At 57.6% G+C, this 17216-nt stretch overlaps 1 protein-coding gene across 4 annotated transcripts in view; it reads left to right on the forward strand.

Moving 5' to 3' along the window:
* Window positions 1–17216, forward strand: part of CLIP2 (CAP-Gly domain containing linker protein 2) — a 59294-nt gene that overhangs the window by 18578 nt on the left and 23500 nt on the right. For all 4 annotated transcript variants that reach the window (XM_034670011.1, XM_034670013.1, XM_034670014.1 and 1 more), the window contains exons 3-7: window positions 3172–3734; window positions 13122–13246; window positions 14959–15172; window positions 15934–16131; window positions 17025–17128. In XM_034670011.1, the coding sequence (XP_034525902.1) occupies window positions 3172–3734; window positions 13122–13246; window positions 14959–15172; window positions 15934–16131; window positions 17025–17128 (1204 nt within the window). The remainder of the gene's footprint in view (window positions 1–3171; window positions 3735–13121; window positions 13247–14958; window positions 15173–15933; window positions 16132–17024; window positions 17129–17216) is intronic.

Consider the following 17216-nt stretch of genomic DNA (forward strand, 5'->3'; position numbering starts at 1 on the left):
GGCCCCTCAGCCTTTTTCTTCAAAGTCCTGCTTTGAACTTGAAACCGGCAGTAAATTCCCTCGTGCCTGGAGTCTGGGGAAGGGACTCTGGAGTCTGGGGAAGTGCTCAGGAGAGGGTTAAGTTTCTTGCTGCCCTTTGCTTTCTGCTGCTCCGTGCAGGGCTCGGAGGGAGGAGCCTCAGAGCCCTGGGGGTGTGATGGGGGGGCGGGGCGGGAGCCTCAGAGCCCTGGGGGATGCCTGCCAGGTCTGATAGCTCTGGGAGAACAGGTGGGACGGGAGAGACCATCAGGTCCTGGCTGTTTCTGCCTTAGCCCTTTGTGGTGCTTTGGGGAGACAGGCCCAGATAGGGGAAGGGGCTTGGCCAGGCCCGGCCCAGCCATTCTTCATGGCTCCCTGGAGGGAAGGGGGCTCTGTCCCGGTTTTCCTTGCCTTCCTGAGCCCAGGCCTCTGGAAGCTTCCCAGCTCGAGTCGGGGATTTGATGAGGGTTTGTCCCCGTGAGGCTGGGGCAGCCAACGGCACCAAAGAGGAAAAATGAAGTGAACCCCCCGCCCCCTCAGGCGGGGTCGCCACAGGCTTGGGACCTGGATTTGAGCAGCTGTTGGAACAACTGGTCTTTGGGCCCATGACCCTGGAAGGGGCAGGGTGGGGAAGAAAGATTACCTGAGGGTCTGCCTGGCTCAGGACAGCTGGGGAGGAGGACAGCTGGGCGGGCAGCCTCTCGCCAAGAATAGCCATGCTGGGGCCCCCTCGACCTGGGACCCTCCTCTTTGCTCCAAGCAAAGAGGCCAGGTAGGCACGGGTGCTAACCTGTGTCACAGCTGCCCAGGTCAGTTCGTGGACATCACGGAGCCCCGGGGCACAGACAAGTGTTCTAGAAACGGATATGGGAAGGGTACATGCCACGCACGCGAGCATATAGGGGGGCTGGCAAGGGCGGGGGGCCCTGAGCCAGACCAGCTGGGCCCAACTCCTGCCTGTGCATCTTTGGACAAGAGTCATGACCTCTGCTTCCTAATCTGCTCGATAAGAATATGACCTAGAGAAAGCGTTCAGTCCCTCGAGGGCTGGGCCAGCGGTGTTTCATAGATGGTAGCTGCGATCTTAATGACTACAGCGCTGGCTCCCTGCCGATGGACCCCACGGCTGCTTGGGCAGCGTTACGAGGGGGGCGCGGGGTGGGCCGTATTCCACTTTGTGGCTTCCTCTACCTACCACTGTTGTTCAGAGCGGCTTTTCGTAAAGAAGGTGCCCGCCTCATCTGCGGGGGGTGGACGGGGTTCCCGGATCCCTGCAGAGGCTCCTTGTAATACAGGATTGTCCTAAATCAGGACTGGGGGCCCCCGGGAGCTCGGCCCGGGCACAGGGGACCAGCAGGACAAGGTCTGTGAGCTGACCATGACTTTCCGTGGTTTATGCCACCTGCGGAGGGCTCAGCCACCCTTGCCCAGGGTCCCCGGAACCTGCCTGGAAGCCGTTCTTCTGCCTCCTGGGACGCTTTGTGATTGTTGTGTGGTTTTTTTTAATTCTTAAGTCTTCGTATACATCATTCTCACCAAAATAACAGCAGGCAACGCTCACCGTGTGCTTGTGTGGGCCAGGCACTGAGAACAGCCCCAGAACCGAGGTGCAGGCGAGGAGGAGTCCCGGGGGGACTAGGCTACTGTATGTCCCCCTCTTAGCGCATCAGTGAACGGGTGTGATCACTGTGGATGTCAGTCAAGTTCGGCAGCTGAGCCCGTTGATCTCCCGAGCCCAGCTCATAGTTGAGAGATCCCCTTGGTCAGGACCCCCCATCCTGGCTGCTAAGGCCCTGGGTGCCACATGCTTCCCCACTGCCGCTGCCTGGGTCCCAGGGTCCCAGAGGGAGAACCCCCGTGCTCGGTCTCATCTGTCCGGCTTGTCCTTGGAGTTGTGTGGCTTCTCCAGCCCCCAGGAGCTCTGGCTTCTCGTCTTTATACAGCATTCTGCCGGGCCTGGGCTTCTTGGCCTTGGCCGAAAGGAGGATGCTGGTGGGAGCCTCCGCCCTGCGGCCCCTCCACTGGTCACCCCGAGAGGGACTAGAATCATAAGCAACTCTGTTGGGGGGTGTGGCAGCATCTGCTTGCCTCCTGTCCCTCATCTCTGCTTCACACACGCTTCAGCCTCTGGAGTTGAGAAGGAGGGGGCCTTCTCTGTCTGATGCTGCATCTGGTGGGAAGTCGGGGGCGGGGGGCAGCCTCCAGACCTCGTGGTACAAATGGGCGGGTTTTCTGAGCCCCATTGCACAGGAGGGCCCCCCCCCCCCGCCCCGTGGGGCCCAAGAGCCAGGTACACACAAAGCATGTGGGTTCAGGCCCTGCTTTGTCTTTTAAGAGTGACCTTGAGCTGTTGCTTCCCTTCCTCCCACTTGCTTATCTGTAGGCCATCAGAGCCTGGGAGGCAGGTCTCTTCCCTGCCTGGGTTTGAGTCCCACTTCTGCTATGTGGCCTTGAGTAAGGCTGTTGCTTCTCTGAGCCTCAGGGTCATGCTTCCTCTAAAGAGGGGCTGGGCCAGGGCACCCCTCAGCCCAGAGAGCCTAGAGCTCAGCCCCAGGAATGTGGGCAGCGAAGGGCTTGCCTCCCACGTGCCTCTTCCCCACGTTTCCTGCTCTATGCAGCTGTAGCTCGGGAAGGGAAGACTCTGGAGTGGAGCAAGACGGTTTTCTGGCCCCTTCCTTCCCCTGAGGTGCCTGTGGTTGTCACCAGCTGTCCAGAAACAGTCTGAGAGCCTTTTGTGGGGCCCGGAGCTGACTGGGGTGGAAGGGTGGGGGGAGACACAGAGCCCACTCACAAGATCTGAATCCCCGCTGGGGTCGAGGTGGGTCTCAGGTTAACAGCCAGGGGCTGGAGCCCACCGGGGGATGGGGAGGTGGCAGCTTGGAACCCTCCAGAACGGGTTCATTCACGGCCCTCCATCTTGAGTGACCCTGAGCAGTGAAAGGAGTTGCTCTCAAGGAGGCACTTTGCTGAGCTTTTGAATCCTTGGAACCTGCCAGGAGGGGTTGGGAGACAGGGAGAGACCTCGGGTCGCCCAAGGCCCCACAGCCTGCCGCGCCTGCCTCAGTTTCCCCACCAGCGAACCGGCACGGGCATCTTCCGGCCCCGACTCTGCACGCACTGGGGCCCTGACCGCTGCCTCTCTCCTGCCCGCAGGCTCCCCCCTGCACAAGCAGGCCTCGGGCCCGGTCCCCCCCGCCGCCGCTCCCGCCCCCACCGCTGCCGAGAAGCCGGGCCCCAAGGCGGCCGAGGTGGGCGATGACTTCCTGGGGGACTTCACGGTGGGCGAGCGGGTGTGGGTGAACGGCGTGAAGCCCGGCGTGGTGCAGTACCTGGGCGAGACGCAGTTCGCGCCGGGCCAGTGGGCCGGCGTGGTGCTGGACGAGCCGGTGGGCAAGAACGACGGCGCGGTGGGCGGCGTGCGCTACTTCGAGTGCCCGGCCCTGCAGGGCATCTTCACGCGGCCCTCCAAGCTCACCCGGCAGCCCACAGCCGAGGGCTCGGGCAGCGACGCGCACTCGGTGGAGTCGCTCACCGCGCAGAACTTGTCGCTGCACTCGGGCACGGCCACGCCGCCGCTCAGCAGCCGGGTCATCCCGCTGCGCGAGAGCGTCCTCAACAGCTCGGTCAAGACCGGCAACGAGTCGGGCTCCAACCTCTCGGACAGCGGCTCTGTGAAGCGCGGCGACAAGGACCTGCGCCTGGGAGACCGTGTGCTGGTGAGTTCCTGCGCCCTGCCGCTCCACCTTCCCTGCGGGGCGGGACCGGGGGTGGGGGTGGGACTTCGGGGGCTCAGGTCGGGCGCAGGCTGGGGCGCCCAGTCCTCACCAGAACCACAGAGTGACCGGGGACGCAAGTAAAGTGAGCTTTGGAGACTTGCTGTGTGATCCTAGGCAAGTGTCTTAACCTCTCTGGGCCCCAGTCTTCCCAATTATAAAATGGGTTGAAATGCGTGAATCCACGTCATGCCTCTAGACGGTGCTGGATGCTTAGGAAGTGCTCCTTGAATGTTAGCTCTTGCTGATAATGCTCCACTGATATCCTCCCACCGGCGCGGATGTGCCAGGCCTATGCTGGAAATGGCTGAGGACCAGAGTTCTCAAGATCCCCGGCCCAGCGTCGGGGGCTTCAGACACCTAATCAGCTGTGACACAGCGATCACTATTGTTGTGGGGGAGAACACTGGGTCACCAGAGCCAAAGGGACCGCCAGCCGAGTCTTCCTGCCAGGGGCCCCTCCCTCTGGCGGTCCCTGGTGTTGGGGCCAGGTTGGAAGGGGGCAGTGACCCCCAAATCCTTATGAGCCTGGATCCATCCTTCCCTAGTCTGAATGAGGCAGTGCTTCCCTGTCACCTGCTGTGGCCGGGCCTGGGCTGGGGGTGGCAAGGGGACGACAGGACAGGGTCTTGTCTAGGGTGCCCCCCCCCAGAACCACAGTGTTGGGAAGGAGAGAATAACGCATGGGACAGTCTCAGAAGGGGGTCAGTGGGCTGGGGTGAGGAGCCAGTGGTGGTTAGTCAGCTGGGGGGAGAGGTCCCTGTGTTTGTCAGGGAATCTTCTTGGGGGAGAGCGGTGACCACATGGCTGGAGCTCCAAGGCTGAGTGGGGAAAGGATTGCAGGGCTCCGGGTTCCATTGTGGGGACCGCAGGAGGGTATGCTGCCTGGGATTCTTCCCACCCCCCCCGGGAACCTCATGTAAAGCCGAGGTTCCCCTTGAGGCTCCTGGGAAGAGCATCTGGGCTGGGGCAGGGGGATGAGAGGAAATGTTTACGCCCATTGCCTTGTTGAATCCTCAAGCCCACACTGTGATATAATTTTATCCCCACTTTGTGGATGGAGAAACTGAGGCTCAGAGAAGTTCAAGAACTTGTGTAGCAACTTGCTAAGGTGCAAACCAGAACCCGAAGCCTGCCTTTCTGAGTTGCTCTACCCTGTGATCTGTCTGGGGTCTGCCCCCCGCCCCTGGTGGGGAGCAAGGCCAGACCTGGTCCCCGACGTCCAGCAGCTTGCAGTCCATCAGGGGATAGAGACTGTGATCCATGCGATTGCAGACATCAGTGTTTCCTTATGGATCTGGGTAAGCGCCATGAGGAATCACAGGACTCTGAGAGCCCCTCACGGACGCTTGACCTGGTGGTGGGCATCCCCGAGGCCCTGTGTTAGGACAGAGATGCAGGGGATGGACTAGAGAAACAGAGTAGGGAGGGCTGAGCCGGCAGCAAGGGAGCTGGGGCAGGACGGTGCCCATGAGGCTGGCGCGTGCGGACCCTGCAGGGCTGGGCCCAGGGTGGAGGGGGTTTGCTCTGTGCAGCAGCGTGAGCTGATCCGTGCTTTAAGCTCATCTTGCTGCTTCCTGGGGGCAGGATGGGAGAGGGCAGGAGTGGAGAAGGGGAGTGTCCGGGAGCTGCTGTGGGACAGGGGAGGCTGGACTCTCAGGGTCTGGTTAGTGTCATGTGAGTGCCCTGGGTGTGGTCTGTGACCTCTTTGGAGGAGGAAGCAGTGGCTCGGGGGTTATTGGCTAGCTCTGATTGGTCACCAGGCGGGGGAGCAGGGAAGTTGAACCCCAGTTTGATCCTGTCTGGAATTCCCTTTGCACCTGCTCCCCCTTCAGGGAGTGGGAACTGGATGGGCAGGGCAGGACAGGGGGCATCCAAGCCTGCACGACATGGGCATTGCTCTAGAAGGGTCCGCCAGGCCCTAGCCCATCAGCAGGGCTGGCAGCAGCCAGAGCAGACGGGCCCTGTTGACTTCCCACTGCTTTCTTGAGGGCGTCCCTCACCCTGGGCCCTGGGCCCAGCACTTTCTGGACCTAGTCCTTTTGGGTCCTGCCTGCTGCCTTAGAAGATGGGAATTATCCCCCCATTTTACAGATGAGAAAACTGAGCTCAGCCCTGGATCACACAACCAGGAGGTGATAGACCATTCATTCCTCTATTTATACTTAAAACTGTGACTGCCCTAGAAACAGGATATCCTTGGAGTCTGGGTGGGGGAGAGGAACTTGAACATGGGGTTTGTTTCTGCCAAGAGAGTGGAGCCCCATGTGCCCCCCCCCATCCCACTCTAGTCTGCAGCTTCTCTAGGGTTAGTCCTGTAGCCCGTTCCCCAGCTCACTGCCAGGATCCAGCTGCCTTGACCAACCCCTGAACTTGCTGCTTCTCCCCTGCGCCTGCTATAAACACCTGCTTCACCTTCCTGTCCCTGCCCCGCCCTCTAAGAAATCATATGCTGGATGGGGGTGACTATAGAGGCCGGAACTTATTTGAGGACAGGGACTCTAGGAAAAACAGTACCCCCCAAAATACTGCTTGGCAAATTTTCTAACTCGTGTGAACCTGTAAATACATTATCAGGGCCTTTCCCGGGGACTTGGAAGCGGTGAGTGTAGAAGCAGTTAGCTTCACCCCTGCTTCTGAACCGGGTCAAAGGCATGAGCGATATGTACGTTCATTAAGTCGCACCGCTTTTCAAAGGTACCTATGGATCCTGGTTTCCCTGGGGCCTCAGTGCTACCTCCTGAGGTCCATGTACTAGTTAAGACCTCCTTGGTCTCCCTGCACTCCCCCCCCCAGGTCCCAGCACCCCAGAGGCGCCCATCTCACCTAGGATATAATCCACCTGCCTTTCCGTGGCCCCCAGCCGCTTGTGACCCACCTGCCCACCGTCGGATGACCTGGCTTCCCTCCCTCCATCCTGGCCGGGCCCCCAGCTGCACCTGCCTGCTCTCCTTTCCTCCGGTGTCCCAGGCTGGTTCCTGTGCCGGGACACTGTCCCCCAGGGCTTCCCACAGCTCGCTGTCCCCCTTCCGCTAGGCTCTGTGCCATGGGCTCTGCCCCGAGATAGAGGCCTAACCCCTGCCAACCACTTGGGTTCAGAGCATTAATTCACTTCCTCCCCCACCGCTTATTTCCTGCCACGGCCGGGAGCCCCACATGGCTGTACCCCCAGTGCCTACGACAGAGCCTGGTGCCAGGAAGGCACTGGAACGTACCTGCTGGTTGAATGACTCAGGGCCCCGTGAGTGGTCCCGAGCCAGTGAGGCACCAGGAGCACCATGTTGGGGTTCCACAACCTAGGTGAACCCCAGCTTCCCCTCACTGGCTGTTGTTCAGCTCGGCAGCCGTGGACACCGTCAGAGAGGACCACATCTGTCCCCTCCACTCCCCAAGAGCCCCCCATCTCCCCGGCCAGCCTTCTTCCTGCCAGCACCCCCATCCCTGCTTCTGCAGCCCCCCCAGAACCCTGGCAGGTGCCACTCCCATGAGCGGCTTGCTGTACCATCAGCAGCCCTGTGAGGGGGGCCATCTTGCCCCCGCGTCCTGACGGCAGAACTGGACGGCTCTGGGGCCCTGTCCTCTCACCCTGATCCGTGGCAGAAGCAGGGGTTTTAAGGGAGTCACCAGTTTTGACTTCCTCAGAGGAAAGTCCCTGAGAAACAGATGAACTCAGCCTGCCCCCCACCATGGCTCCGTGAGACCCCGGACCTAGTGGGTGCTTGGCCTAGGCTGGCAGGGACTCTGGGCCCTGACAACCCACAGGAGATGGAGGAGGGCTGGGACTCCTCCCTTGGGAGGCTGGGGCTCGGAGGTTGGGGCCGGGTGGATGCGGGCCAGGAGGTCTCTTAGCAGCATCAGGAGCTCTCACGCGGTAGGTGAGGGGATAAATGAACTGCCCCATCCAGACAAGAAAATATTCTTTGAGGCTGTCAAGATAGGAGCTATCAGGGGGCGCCTGGGGGGCTCCGTCGGTGAAGCGTCTGCCTTCGGCTCAGGTCATGAGCTCAGGGTCCTGGGATTGAACCCCACATTGGGCTCCCTGCTCAGTGAGGAGCCTGCTTCTCCCTCTCCCTCTGCCCCCCACCTTGCTTGTTCTCTCTCTTTCTCTCAAATGAATAAAATCTTCAAAAAATAATAAATAGGAGCGGTCAAGCCATGAAAAGAAAGACAGGAGGGAACCTTAAATGTAGATGGCTCAGTGACAGAAGCACATCTGGAAAGGCTTCACGCCGTGCTTTGATTCCAACTATTGACATTCTAGAAAAGCCAGACTTCGGGGAGGTGGGAGGGTCGAAAGATCAGTGGTTGCTAGGGGCTGGGGGAAGGGCGGTTGAGCAGGTGTGGCACAGAGGGGTTTTAGGGCAGTGAGGCGACTCCGGAGGATCCTGTGAGGGTGGATGCTTGTCATTATACGGTTGTCAAAAGCCCCAGGACATCCACCACCACGCTGAACCCTGATGTCAGCTGTGGGCTTCGGTTCGTAATCACGTGTCAGTCCTGGCTCCTCGCTGTAACCCAGGTACCACACCAACGCCGGGGGTTAATAAGCGGGGACAGTGGAAGGGAAGGAGGCGAGTGGCTATTATGGGAACGTTCTGTGCTTTCTGGTCACGTTTTCTATAAATCTGAAATCGGTGCAGAAAAGTCCATTCGTTTTTTAGGAAATGAAATACTAAGTAAATACACTAAGGAAAGATTAGAACATAGTAAATAAAAGAGAGGAGGCAGATCCTTAGTCTGGAGAGTGGCGTCCTGGTGAGTGATCACTACAGCCTCTCCAGGGCCCTGGGGCCAAGGTTGTGCTGACCTGCATGGGGGTCAGCGCCACACCCATCCCCTCTGGAAGCCTTTCCACTGTTCCCTTGCTCCCATCTCTGAGCGGATACCTGCCTGGCTCCGTCCTGCTGTAGGAGGAGGGAGGGACAAGGGAGGGATTGGGGTCCGGAGGCTGCTGAGGACCGAGGGTGAAGAAGAGCCCCCCTGGGCCACCAGGGGTTGGTAATGCACTTCTAGCCACAGACCCCCACGTGGGGGGGAGGGTCCGGGACGGTGGGGCCTGGCCACTGTGCCCAGCCAGGACTGAAGAAGCAGCAGAGTAAAGCCCACCGGGCTCTGCCACTCACTGACCACTCTGGACCTCAGTCTCTTCATCTGGGAGGGGGGTAACGCTGCCCCCCTCACAGAGTTGGGAGGTTTAGAATTCGTGTCTTCGTTATGATTGGCACACAGTCCGTGCGGGAGCGGAGTGGAGATTTGATTCGCGAGCTGGTCCACGGGAGGCCCACTGAGGGGGCATCAGAGGAGGGAGCCTTTAGGTTCAGGCAAAAGCCATAGATCAACACACACGTTTGCTTTCGCTTCTTCCTGAACCTGCCCTAGAACGACAGGGAAGGGAGTTTTTTTAAAGCCTCGAGGACAAAGAGAACAAGAGAGGGGACAGCAACAACAACAGCAGAGACCCAGGGCGGCCAAGTCCATAGGCAGCAGCCAGAAAAGCAGAGAAGCAATCGATGTTCCCCTCAGAAAGCTGAGGCTCAGGAGTCGGCTGCACGGTGGCCTCTGGAAATGGATCTGATGTTGGGGCCAGAGACGCGAGAATTGGCTGAAAACTCCCCTGACTTCCCATCCCTGCCCCACTCTGCCCAGTGACCATCCCTCCCGCAGACGCCTTGGACAGCTGCTTCATCTCCTGAGCCGGTCGGCGAGAGTCTGGATGGCTGGCGGGGGCAGGGGGGAGGCATAATCCCAGGCAGGTTGGATTTAAAAAGGAGGATTCAAGGACCATTTGGATCCTGAAGGCTGAGCCCCTTTCCCGGCTGGCTGCTTCTAGAACTCTGGCTGCCAAGCCCATGCCCTCCTCAGCGGCCACGCAGAAGCTTTGCAGGGGACAGTGGCCGGTCGTCTGGGAAAGTAGAGAAGGTCACACAGGCATGAAATCTGAACAGAACACCACTGAATATATGAGGATGACCCTTTGGCTCACAAAAAAGCTCTGGGAAATGAAAAACATCTGATTATGCATCTAAGAAACTGCACAGTCTTAGAAGAGGAATTTAAGGAAATTTCCCAGAAAGCAGAACCAAAAGACAGCTGGAAACAGGAGAGAAGATAAAACTCTCAGAAGACCTGTCCAGCGGGTCCAACTTCCAAATGCAGTGGTTCTAGAAAGAGAACACAGGAAAGGGAGGGTGGAAGTCAAGTAAGGAATGCAGGGAAGTTCCCCGGGACGGACAAGGGTTTCTTGGTCAGAGGGGCCCTCGGGAGCGCAGGAAGGGGGTTGGAAGAGGCTCCCACCAACGCACTTCACTGTGTGTCTGCGTAACCCTGGGACAGAGACCGAGTCCTACAAGGTTCCGGAGTGGGCAGACGGGCTCCCCTGAAGGATCGGGACTCAGATGGACTTGGAACGTCTCAACAGCAGCCCTGGAAGATGGGAGGCTTCGAAATCCTAAAGGAAGGGATCCGGCCAAACTCACTCAGGAGTGAAGGGAAGCAAGTGTTCACACAACAACTTGTACACGGATGTTCCCAGCAACTTTATTCACACCAACCAAAAAAGTGGAGACCTCCCAAACGTCCATGGGTGGATACACAGACAAACAAAATATGATGTCATCCATACGCTGGAATTTTATTTGGCCATGAAAAGGAATATTGCCGATGAATGATACGGATGCTAGTAAACGTGGGGGAGCCTTGCAAACGCTATGCAAATGGAAGAAAACTGGACCCAAAGGGTCATATGCTGGTGATTCCATCGATGGAAAACACCCAGAATAAGGCAGTATAAAGAGATAGAAAGTACATGAGTAGATGCCAGGAGCTGGGGGTGGGGGTCTGCTCCTGGGCATGGGGTTTCTTTTTGGGGGTGATGAAAATGTCCCAGGATCAGATCGCAGTGATGGTTGCAAACTGAAAGCCACTGACTTGTACCCGTTAAACTGGTTAAAATGATGAATTCGATGTTACCTGAATTTTGACCTCGATTGAGCCAAAGCAAGGCTAGCATAAAAACAATGTCGGAAATGCAAAGGTTCAAGGAGTCTATTTCTTCCTGCACCTTTTCTTAAAAATAAGGAAGTGGACTAAGAAAAGTAAGTAGGGGCGCCTGGGTGGCACAGCGGTTAAGCGTCTGCCTTCACGCTCAGGGCGTGATCCCAGCGTTCTGGGATCGAGCCCCACATCAGGCTCCTCTGCTGTGAGCCTGCTTCTTCCTCTCCCACTCCCTGCTTGTGTTCCCTCTCTCGCTGGCTGTCTCTATCTCTATCGAATAAATAAATAAAATCTTTAAAAAAAAAAAAAAGAAAAGAAAAGAGTAAGTAAACCAAAATAAGGAAGTCAACCAAGAAAAATGGAAGACCTAGGATCCAGGAAGCGGGGTCCAGGCTAGGAGGGAGGTGAAGGGACTCTTCATGGCTATGGTGATGGGAGACCTGGGGCTGCTGGCCTCACAGTGGGTCACGTGGCTGCAGAAAGGTCTTCTTCAGAAAGAACTTGATGGAATTCCCCATCCCTTTCCCAACTGAGAAAGTTTGGGGTAGAACTCGTCTTAAGTCTGTAAAACTAGGCAAGCGAACGATCATAAAAGTCTGTGGTTATCTGGAGGGGAGAATTTGTGCCGGAAAGGAGAAGCACCTGCAGCCTCCCATACTCAGCCATGAACAATATTTGCTTAATCTCCAGAACGGTAAACCTGGAATCCGATCAAAATTGAGACACCGCTTGGAAAGGGGGCAGAGTTGGAACGTGTGTGCTCGCACGCGTGTGAGGCAGTGATGAAGGGGGAGCTGACGCCTCCCCTTCCTTGATGGGAAGTCGGGGGGGGGTCACCCAAAATTCAGAAATCAAGAAATAGCATCGTAAGTGTGAGAAATAAGGAGGTCAACACCGAAAAATTCAGCTTAGAGAGTTGAAATGTTTGCTTCTGGAGTGAGGTAGAGAAACTTCTAGGGCTTTTTATTTTGTAAATTTTTTAAAAAGATTTATTTATTTTTGCGCGAGAGAGCCCACACAAGCTGAGGGGAGGAGCAGAGGCAGAAGCAGACTCCCCGCTGAGCAGGGAGCCCACTGCAGGGCTAGATCCCAGGACCCCGGGATCACGACCTGAGCTGAAGGCAGACGCTTAACTGACTGAGCCAGCCAGGCGCCCATCTAGGGCTTTTTAAAGCTTTGGAAGTATTTGACTCTTGAACCTCCAGGGGGTGAGGGGTGCCAACCCCCTGCACAATCGAAAATTCACGTGTTAACTCTTGATGCCCCAAAACCCTAAGTACTGATAGCCTACTGTTGATGGGAAAGCCTTATTAATAGCATAAGCAGTCGATTAATGCGTATTTCGTATGTTACATGGCGTATTTCGTATGTTACGTGTGTTATGTACCGTCTTCTTACAATAAAGTAAGCTAGAGGAAAGAAAATGTTAGTACGAAAGTCATAAGGAAAAGACATTCACAGTACCGTATTTATCCAAACAATCCCCGTGGAAGTGGACCCACATGGCTCAAACCTGTGTTGCTCAGGGGCCCACTATGTATATAGAGGAATGTCACACTTATTGGCCTGTCCTTTGAGGGTTTTTTTGAATTATGGCAAAACACACAGAAAATTGACTTTTTTTTTTTTAGAAATTTCATTTATTTATTTGAGAGAGAGAGAGAACATGAGCTGGGGCAGAGGGAGAGGGAGAAGCAGGCTCCCCGCTGAGCAGGGAGCCCGACGTGGTGCTTGATTCCAGGACCCCTAGATCATGACCTGAGCCAAAGGCAGATGCTTAACTGACTGAGCCACCCAGGCGCCCCTCAAATTGACCTTCTAACCATCCTTAAATATACCTTTCCGTAGTGTTAAGTGAATTCACGTTGCTGTACCCCCGATCCACGGGTCTTCTTCATCTTGCAAAATTCAAACTCGATTCCCATTAAACAACTCCGGATTTCCCCATCCCTCCAGCCCCTGGCGACCTCCAAAAACCATTTTTAAAGATAAAGTTGATTGACGCTCTAGGAAGTAGCAGACAGTGCACAAAAGTATTTAATCCTGGGGGAGAGAAAGAAAACAATGCTTTTTACAGATAAAGACGCTGAAGCTCAGAGAGGTCAGGTAACTTGCCCAAGCTCACACAGCTTGTATGTGGCAGAGTTTCAGAGCAAGTCTGTCTGTCTCCAAAGCTCTTGCATGGGACGATATCCCTCCCCACTGCCCTTGGGCCTCTCCTCCTCCTCACCCCTACCTTCCCTGTCCCTTGCACACTGGAAGGGAGAGATGGAATGTGCCTGTCTCTGCCTGGGCCCACTGCATCCTCTGGACCTGAGTCTGTCTGTGTGCCAACAGGTTGGTGGGACGAAGACTGGCGTGGTGCGGTACGTGGGGGAGACAGACTTTGCCAAGGGCGAGTGGTGCGGCGTGGAGCTGGACGAGCCCCTTGGGAAGAACGATGGGGCGGTGGCAGGCACCAGGTATGGTGGACTTCCCCCTGGGCACCTGGGAGGGGCTCCTCTTCAGCTGGGGTAGATGCGGGGGCTGGGGCTGGGGCATCTGACGGAGCTGGTGTTGAGGCTCTGGGTAGCTGAGCCAGACGTCACGGTGGAGGTGCTGCCACCTTCCTTCTGGCTGAGGAATAGCATCCCCATTTTACAGATGAGAGAACAGAGGCCAGAGAGGTCACGCAGAGTCACAGGCAAGTGCTAGGAGAGTCGGTTCTGGGTTCCCGCTTCCATGTCACATGTGAATGTGTGGGGCAGGAGCCGTGGAAACAAGAGGGAGGGGTCCCTGCCTCCCGGGAGTCCCGCTGGGTGACGCAGGAAATAATCTGACACTGTCCCGTGCCCTACAGCCAGGGGTGGGGTCACCGCAGGGCTCCAGGTATCTCGAGGGACCTGGCTGCTGGGAAGGCTGGGTTGGGAGGGTGCAAGGCTGGGCCTGGGGTGTGAGGTTCTGGGCGAGCAGTGTCTGGGAGGGGCGTGAGGCTAAGGCCTGGTGGCCCCACTGCCCGCGCTGGCTGTCGCTAGGCGGGGTTGCGTGGCCCAGGTGAGGCTGTGATGGCTCTGGAAAGGAGGGTCACCATGGTTCAGGCCAAGCCCCCAGGGAGGAGCCAGACCTCACCCAGCTCTCGCAGGGAAGCAGGCTTTTTTCTTCTGCGATAGGCTTGAGGAAGGACTGCTACGCAGGGGGCACGGTCCTAGCAAACGCCTTCCTCCTGCAGGGAGAGGCGGGATGGGGGCACTTTCAAGGCGAGGCAGGAACTGGACAGGACCGGCTGCCCTGTCCCCCGTGGAATCTATGCCCAGAGAGGTTTTTTTTTTTTTTTTTTTTAAATTTTTATTTATTTATTTATTTATTTGACAGAGATAGAGACAGCTAGCGAGAGAGGGAACACAAGCAGGGGGAGTGGGAGAGGAAGAAGCAGGCTCACAGCAGAGGAGCCTGATGTGGGGCTCGAACCCATAACGCCGGGATCACGCCCTGAGCCGAAGGCAGACGCTTAACCGCTGTGCCACCCAGGCGCCCCCCAGAGAGGTTTTGAGAGAAGATACTCCCGAGTTCCCATGACAACACTGTGCCTTCCTGTTCACAAGATGGGTGTTTCTTTCAGCTCACTCCTGCCTTCAGAATTCGGGGGCAGGTGGGGCAGCAGCTCCTTCAGGCTTTGGTTGCTCCCCGCTGGGAGCTCCATAGTCAGTGGGGTTCCCTAGGTCTGGGGTGACCCAGGGGCAGTCATGAGAGTGGGGGCTGCAGATAGGGCTGGGGGGGCCTCTGAATGGTGTGTGGGACCCAAGCCCAGAAGACTGGTGGGTTCAATCCTGGCATTGCCATTTAACCAGCTGTGTGACCGCAGGCAAGTTCCTTAACCTCTCTGAGCCTGTATCTCCTCATCTGTGAAATGTGGGTAAGAATAGAGTGGCTGGGGGGTAGAAATGAGCACTCCCATAAAGGGACCGGCACAGAGTGGGTGCTGGGTAACTGTTATAACCCCTGACCCCTCCTAAAAATGCCCAATGTCTTGTTATGGCCGCAGAGAATCTCAGGCCCTATTCACTTGTGTTCTGTCTCTGGGAGTCCCATCTACTGGTCGTGGGGTGAGGGTGTTAGCCTCTGTGCTGGGGGAGGCTAGGGGCGGCTCGGGACCGTGAGCCATGACGGCGGTGTGGGTCTCTCCTGCCTCCCCCAGGTACTTCCAGTGCCCACCCAAGTTTGGTCTCTTCGCGCCCATCCACAAGGTAATCCGCATCGGCTTCCCGTCCACCAGCCCGGCCAAGGCCAAGAAGACCAAGCGCATGGCCATGGGGGTCTCGGCACTGACCCACAGCCCCAGCAGTTCCTCCATCAGCTCTGTCAGCTCTGTGGCCTCCTCCGTGGGGGGCCGGCCCAGCCGCAGCGGACTGGTGAGGGGGGAACCGCGGAGGAGTACCCTGGTGGGGGGGGCAGGGGGTGCGTAGGGACAGAAGGATCCAGGTGTCCCAGTCTCCCCTGACTTGATCTGGTTCCAGGTATCCCTCCATGGGGTTTTTTAACCAAGGTGAAAGCGTAGGGACCCCCAGCCGGCTCAGTCAGTGGTGTGTGCGACTCTTGATCTCAGGGTCATGAGTTCAGTCCCCACATTGCGCATAGAACTTACTTAAGAAAGAAAAATATAGATGAAAGTTGATATCTTTTAATAAGAAAGATTGATCCTTTTACATTTATTGTTATTTTTATATTACCTATTTGTCAGTAGCCTAACCCCTTTCCTGGGAGTTAAGGAGGGGCCTACGGATACAGGACAGGTGATATGGGTGGGAGGCAGGTGTAGGGCAGGGAGTTCAAGGTTGCCACAGGCACCCTGGGTGAGGGGAGAAGGCGAGGCTGCCCTGCTGGGCACAGGGCCTTCTGTGCAAGCTGAGTGTAGGTTGGGAGTCTAGGATGCATGCAGAGAAAGTGGCCCAGGTGAGGGAGTCCACCTGAGCCCGGGTGCTGTGACTCTCAGGGGTCGTGACTCCTGAGAGCCGGGAGTTCCCTGCATCTCGAATGTCACGATCCCCCCCAATGTAGAGCGTCTGGGGCACCGGCAGGGAGGAGCAGGCCCCTGGGAGGCGAGGCGCTCGAGCTGCTGTCAGGATGGTGCCCTAGATCCCTGAGTCCAGCCTGCACCCGTGCCTTCCCGCAGCTCACGGAGACCTCCTCACGCTATGCCCGCAAGATATCGGGCACGACAGCCTTGCAAGAGGCGCTAAAGGAGAAGCAGCAGCACATCGAGCAGCTGCTGGCCGAGCGGGACCTGGAGCGGGCTGAGGTGGCCAAGGCCACGAGCCACATCTGCGAAGTGGAGAAGGAGATTGCCCTACTCAAGGCGCAGCACGAGCAGGTGGCTGGGCCGGCGGGGTGGGGGTTGGGGCGGGGGTAATCCAGAGGGCACCGGAGGCACCCCGCCTCCCCCCTCCCCAGGCTCAGCCTGCAGGCCGCCCTCACGCATAGAATCCTAAGACCTCTCCTCCTCCCCCTGATGGATCTGGAGCCTGGCTCTTTCATGCTTATTCCTACTTAACTAGAGTGGGACCATTTTCTAGGTCATGGAAAATTCTTGCCTGTTTTTGCGGCTGCGTGGCCATCTATCACGGGCTGTGTCCTTACCGACGTGGGCAGTCCCCTGCGGTGGTTCAGATTATTTCCAATTACTCACATTGTCTAAACATACTCACGTACACATTTTTTGGTCTACACCCGTCCGTGTTTCAGATCATGCTTTCAAGTAGAACGGGGTGTTGGGTTTCAGGGCAGTGAGGCCTCGCCTGTTGACCTGGGTCTGCTGCTGTCGCTTGCTTCTCTTCCCTGATGGAGATGTTTGTCTCCTATGTGACAGATCCTTCCTGGGTCCCCATCCCCCCCGGGGGCCTGGCTTAGCCCACCCTCAAGTGCTGGGATGGTTAAGGCCAGGCGCCCGTGTGTGCTGGGACAGAGGCTTTCCCAAGACAGTGGGTCTTAGGCCCTTAGGGGTCGAGGGACGTGACAGGCACTGGGGCACTGGGCATTGGGGACACGTGGACCTGAGGTTCCCACTGGGTGATGCTGGCCTCTGCTGTTCCTGGCTGGGCCCTCCTCCCTCGCAGCGAGGCCCACCACGGTCTGTGCCCCACCAGCCGGAAGGGGAGTGGCAGGCCTGGCTCCTCGCGCTCCTCCGCCTCTCTCGCAGCCCTCCCCCACCCGGACCCCAGTCCCAGGAGGAGGCTGACGCGGGGCTGGCCCTTGCTCGGGGCCCAGTATGTTACAGAAGCAGAGGAGAAGCTGCAACGGGCCCGGCTGCTGGTGGAGAGCGTGCGGAAGGAGAAGGTAGACCTGTCCAACCAGCTGGAGGAGGAGAGGAGGTACGCCCCCCCGCCCTGGGCCTGGGGGACATTTGAGCTCTGCGGGCCTGCCCCTCATCTGCAAAGTGGGGTGATGATCCCCATCTCG

Source organism: Ailuropoda melanoleuca, chromosome 10, assembly GCF_002007445.2.
Source record: "Ailuropoda melanoleuca isolate Jingjing chromosome 10, ASM200744v2, whole genome shotgun sequence".
In the NCBI taxonomy this organism is placed as follows: Eukaryota; Metazoa; Chordata; class Mammalia; order Carnivora; family Ursidae; genus Ailuropoda; species Ailuropoda melanoleuca.